General features: G+C 40.4%; 1 protein-coding gene across 1 annotated transcript in view; it reads left to right on the top strand.

The window, feature by feature from the left end:
- APBB1IP (amyloid beta (A4) precursor protein-binding, family B, member 1 interacting protein) overlaps nucleotides 1–4570 on the top strand; it is a 46368-nt gene that overhangs the window by 21611 nt on the left and 20187 nt on the right. The window contains exons 7-8 of the mRNA XM_010190143.1: nucleotides 1935–2009; nucleotides 3344–3487. Of these exons, the coding sequence (XP_010188445.1) occupies nucleotides 1935–2009; nucleotides 3344–3487 (219 nt within the window). The remainder of the gene's footprint in view (nucleotides 1–1934; nucleotides 2010–3343; nucleotides 3488–4570) is intronic.

Raw genomic sequence — 4570 nt, 5'->3', positions numbered from 1 at the left:
TGAAAAAGCTGCGTTGCTGGAGATCCAGCGTGGGTATCATTACAAACTTTCTCTCCTTACCATTGATTGTGTCCGTGCAGGGTGGCCTGTGTTTTTCCTGAATAAATGCCAGATGCCTGAATGTGAATCAGCTGTAATCAGAGGAGCTTTGTTTTGTTATTATCAGTGCACTGGAGGCTGACTGAGCCAGATGAATGCTCTCCCCACGATTAGTAAAGCTGGTGAGCCAAGCCTTGTTGAGACAGGGATAAGGTATATTTACCTTGATTAGTCTCCGTTGTGTGTCTTTACAATGATCTATAGAAGAAGAAGGCTTACAGCTTGCACGTCCCTCTACTTTCCAAATCCATCCCAAAGTTTGGAGGCCTAACCCAGCCTAACAGTGCCCTCTGAGATTTCTCTTCCTACCTTCACCAATGGGTGTGCCAGCATCAAGCCAGCAGTGCTGTGATGGTGCTCCCTGTCAAGAAGAGCTGTTGCACATGTACAGAAGACTGGGCTGCAGCTGCTCAGAACAGCATCTTTTATCCCAGTGAGATGAGTGGAGCTCTGTCACTCAGACAGACCTATGGTTTTGGACTACATAGCCAGGCATTGCTGTGTGGGTTGTACTGAGAACACACTTTTAGGTGGGTTTTGTTTTGAGTTGGTTTGGGTTTTTTCCATTGTAAATACTGTCTTCAGATGTAGTCACAAAGTTGTAGTCTTTAGCGTTTGCTTACCTTCATCCATGGACGAAAAATACGCGCAGGCAGTCTGGAGCCAGCTATGTACTGCTGCATATCCTGGAGAAAGGCATTGCTGTATTTCCTAGCATAACTGTCTATTGTATTGAAAATTCAAGTTTCTTTTCTTATGTTCATACTGCAGACATGGCATCAGCATAGCTCAGATTACAGGTGGCTGTGTTTCCAATGTCCCCTGTCTGACTGAATGTGAACTTTTAAGAAAGCATTTTTTAAAGAACTGGTTTTGAGATCATCCACACCTCTTCCCCTTCCTCTCCTGGTGCCCCTCCAAAAACCGTCTGCTCTGAGGCTTACATTCTGGCAGGCAGCTGTTCACAGCACTGCTTGAAAAAGAAGATGTGGTTGTGTGGAAGAGCAGGGTTTCACTTCAGATAAACCTCGTTGCTGTAAACATGCTATGCTGGCAGGGCTGATTTGCTGCCTGTTTGTTTCTTTCTTACACTGTAGCAACATTATGTTTCTTCATTTACACACTTCTCATTTGTCTGTTGGTAGTGTTTGCATTTGTGTTGCAGTTTGGTCTTTGTGGAGTTGTAGGCATGTAAATATGTTGCCACATTTTCATGGTCTTGAGATACGAAAAAACGGAGAGAGATTAAAAATCAAATAAACTCTTAGTTTACTTCCTACAGAATTACAGAATAATTACAGAATTAGTAATCTTTAAGTAGATAGATTTCAAAATTTGTTGGGCTTTTAAAATTTTGTCTATTTCCTAGGCAATGGTGTTTGTTTGGTTTAGGTCCTTTGTTCTGCAAATGTAGCTTTTTGACTAATTCCAGGGAAATCAGTAAGACTGTCCCATGCATCGGGTATTTTCCAAACCCAAGCTCCCTTTCTATGTGTACTTCTGTTTAGAAAATGGTACAACATGGGAACTTTGAATGTTATCATTCTGGCCTCAAACCCATGCATGCAAAGGCTACTTGATGCATGGCACAGCTCCTTGATCTGCCTGCAGATGTCCTTGATCCTTCACATCCAGCTGCTTTCCTGTTGCTGTCTGCAGGCAGCCGGGCTCTGCTCTGTGGCTCAGCTTGCTGTTGGGCAAAGCCATCTCACATGCTCCCACGCACAAGCATGCTCCTGAGAAAAGGCCACATTTAGTTACTTGTTCTGCTGATCTATAGTTACTTGTACTGCTGTCTTTATAATGAACATCTATTTATTTTGTGTCTTAATCAGAATTTCTACCTGGCAAACAAAGGGAAGAATGAAAGCAAAAATATGAATGATAAAAACAAAGAGGCTTTATTGGAGGTAAGCTAACTTTCTAGGTTGATGGTGCAAATGTCGCAAAAAAATTGCCACCATCTACATTTGCTCTGCAATAACAGCTTTAAGTTCTTTGCGGGCAAATGTGTAACAACAGGAAGTTCTGTAATGGTTGGTGTCTTTGTGTCTAAGCTTTAGTGTGTGAATTTTCCTTTGCATCTGCTGCTTACCATTAAAAATGTAGATTGTATCCCCTATAAAAGAAATTAAATGATGGAAAATTATTTTCTTGTTACAGACCCTAATGCCATGAAATGTTTTTACTTAGTGTTTCTGTGAAGAGTAGTGCCATGATAACAATAAAGGCAGTGTTACACAAATATGAATAAAGGAAACAGCTGTGCCACACCCTTAGGCTAGCCCTTGTGACTTTATATTGTAAGGTTGATCAGTAGCAAACGATTACCTTTTGGGTGAGAAGTAGATGCACTGCTCACTACCTCAAAGTATTAGCTGTACTACAACAGAAAAAGAACCTTTGCACTTCTCCAGAAAGTCTGTTTAGCCTTTTGCCTTTCCTGCTTCAGTTTTACTTCAGTTGTATGTTTGAGAGAGGAAAGTCCAGAGCTGTATGAAAGAAAAGATTATCACAGTTCTCCAGGTGAACATTTCATCTTTGGTACAAGTTCACAGAGGAAATGCTGTTCTTAGGTGACTGAGGATTCCTATTTCAAAATCAGTGCATCTCGCGAAGGCACCAGATGTCAACCAGTCCTGGTAAATTCTGAATGAAAAAAATGAGTAATAAATGTGTGTCATTAGAAGTTACCCAACACTATGTCCTTCAAGCAAACAACAAAGTGTATATGTTTAAACTGTTGTAAATGCTAGCATGTTTTTCAAAGTGAAGGCAGAGATTGAGGGGGATTTTTTTTTCTTCAGCTGTTTTTAGAGCTCTAAGCAGTCTCTAAAAGTGCTCCCTACAGAATTATTTCTCTACAGAACCTGTAGATACAGCCACAGAGAAAAACCACCAGCAGCAGTACCAGCCATTCTGTTTTATTGCCTTCACTGAGTACATGTATGTCTAGTTAAAACCTTCTGTAGGTTTTTTATTGACCTTTAGAGAATGGAGGTTTTGTGAGGCGCCTTTTCCAGTGTGAGCACTCAACTTGCATGTCTGTATTACCACATTAGCTTGGAAAAGTTTCCTTTGCCCGTCTGAGGTGTTCACCTCCCTGGTAACTGCATTCACCATGTTCATATGTCCATTGTCACGGGAAATGTCTTTACTTTTCAAGGGAGCATTTTTCTGCTATTTATTAATAGGGTTGTGCTTAAATCAATTTATTTAATGTATTATTATTCTTGTTGCACAGGAAAGCTTCTGTGGGACATCTGTCATTGTGCCAGAGCTTGAAGGGGCCCTTTATTTAAAAGAAGATGGAAAAAAGTCCTGGAAGAGACGTTACTTTCTTCTACGAGCTTCTGGAATTTATTATGTACCCAAGGGAAAAACCAAGGTCAGGAAGCCAAATAATCCTTTTAGCAATAAAACAATTCATGGAGGTGAAAGTGAAGAACTCCCAAGGTGACATTTTAAGAGCACTGTTTGGTGCATCTGAGAGGGTTGGAGGTTTTTTGGTTTAATTTTGACTACACCACTTGTGCAAATATTAGAACGTAGTCACTGAATCCTGTCACGTTTCTCTCCTTTGGATTTCTATGGATAGATAAAAGCATTAATGAAATCGCACTCCTCTGGAAGTCAGTAGGGGAAAGAAAAACAGCAGAGCACCCTTCAGCTGGTGTTATGCTGCCAAAATACTTCACTGTTATATGGTCTCCCTGTGGAAGAATATTTTAGAAGTTCTCAAATAAACTAACTTCTTTTCACAAAAAAGGTGGAATTTTACTTTGATACTGACTTTCTGCACCACTAACCGGCATGGAGAAATGCTATACCTTTTTTTCCTATAGTGATCTTTACCTAGAGAATGCACTGTGCCTTTTAAGGCTTTTTAAGACTGCCCTTTGTGTAGGAAGAAGTGAGACAGAAGCATCCACCTGACCGAATCAGATGCACTGACATTTAATACTGCAAAATATTTAAAGAGTTTGAATTGCCAGCTCTGGAGGAGCAAAGGTGTCCTGGGCATGTTGCACAGAGGGACTGCTGGCTTCTCATTTCCACAGTGATGAGGTAGAATGGTGGCTTCTGGGACTGGTGGTTTTCTTTTTTTGTATTGTGAAAACACTACTGTTACCACTTACAGCTCTGCTAATGCTTCATGTATGGAAATTCTGGTGCTGCTGATGGAGCTTTACTGTTAATGATTTGTGCTCTTAAACTAAACTGTTCTGCTATTCCCTGACTAAATTACAAAGAAAAAAAAAATTGATAGCTTGTAAAGAAATGCTGTGCTGCTGTTCCAGTGACCTGTGTTTATAACCAAATCTCAGTGAAACGCAAACCTAGATTCCTTTGCTGCTTTCATAGCAATTTATTTTGACTTTACCTGACCCTGAGATAATGGCTTTCAGTCCTCAAATCATGTTGCACACACACAACTATCAATTAGGAACTAGAATGCTATTTGGAAGAC

This window comes from Mesitornis unicolor, unplaced genomic scaffold (genome assembly GCF_000695765.1).
Source record: "Mesitornis unicolor isolate BGI_N332 unplaced genomic scaffold, ASM69576v1 scaffold26058, whole genome shotgun sequence".
Classification (NCBI taxonomy): domain Eukaryota; kingdom Metazoa; phylum Chordata; class Aves; order Mesitornithiformes; family Mesitornithidae; genus Mesitornis; species Mesitornis unicolor.
This window is presented reverse-complemented; position numbering and strand designations above follow the sequence as displayed.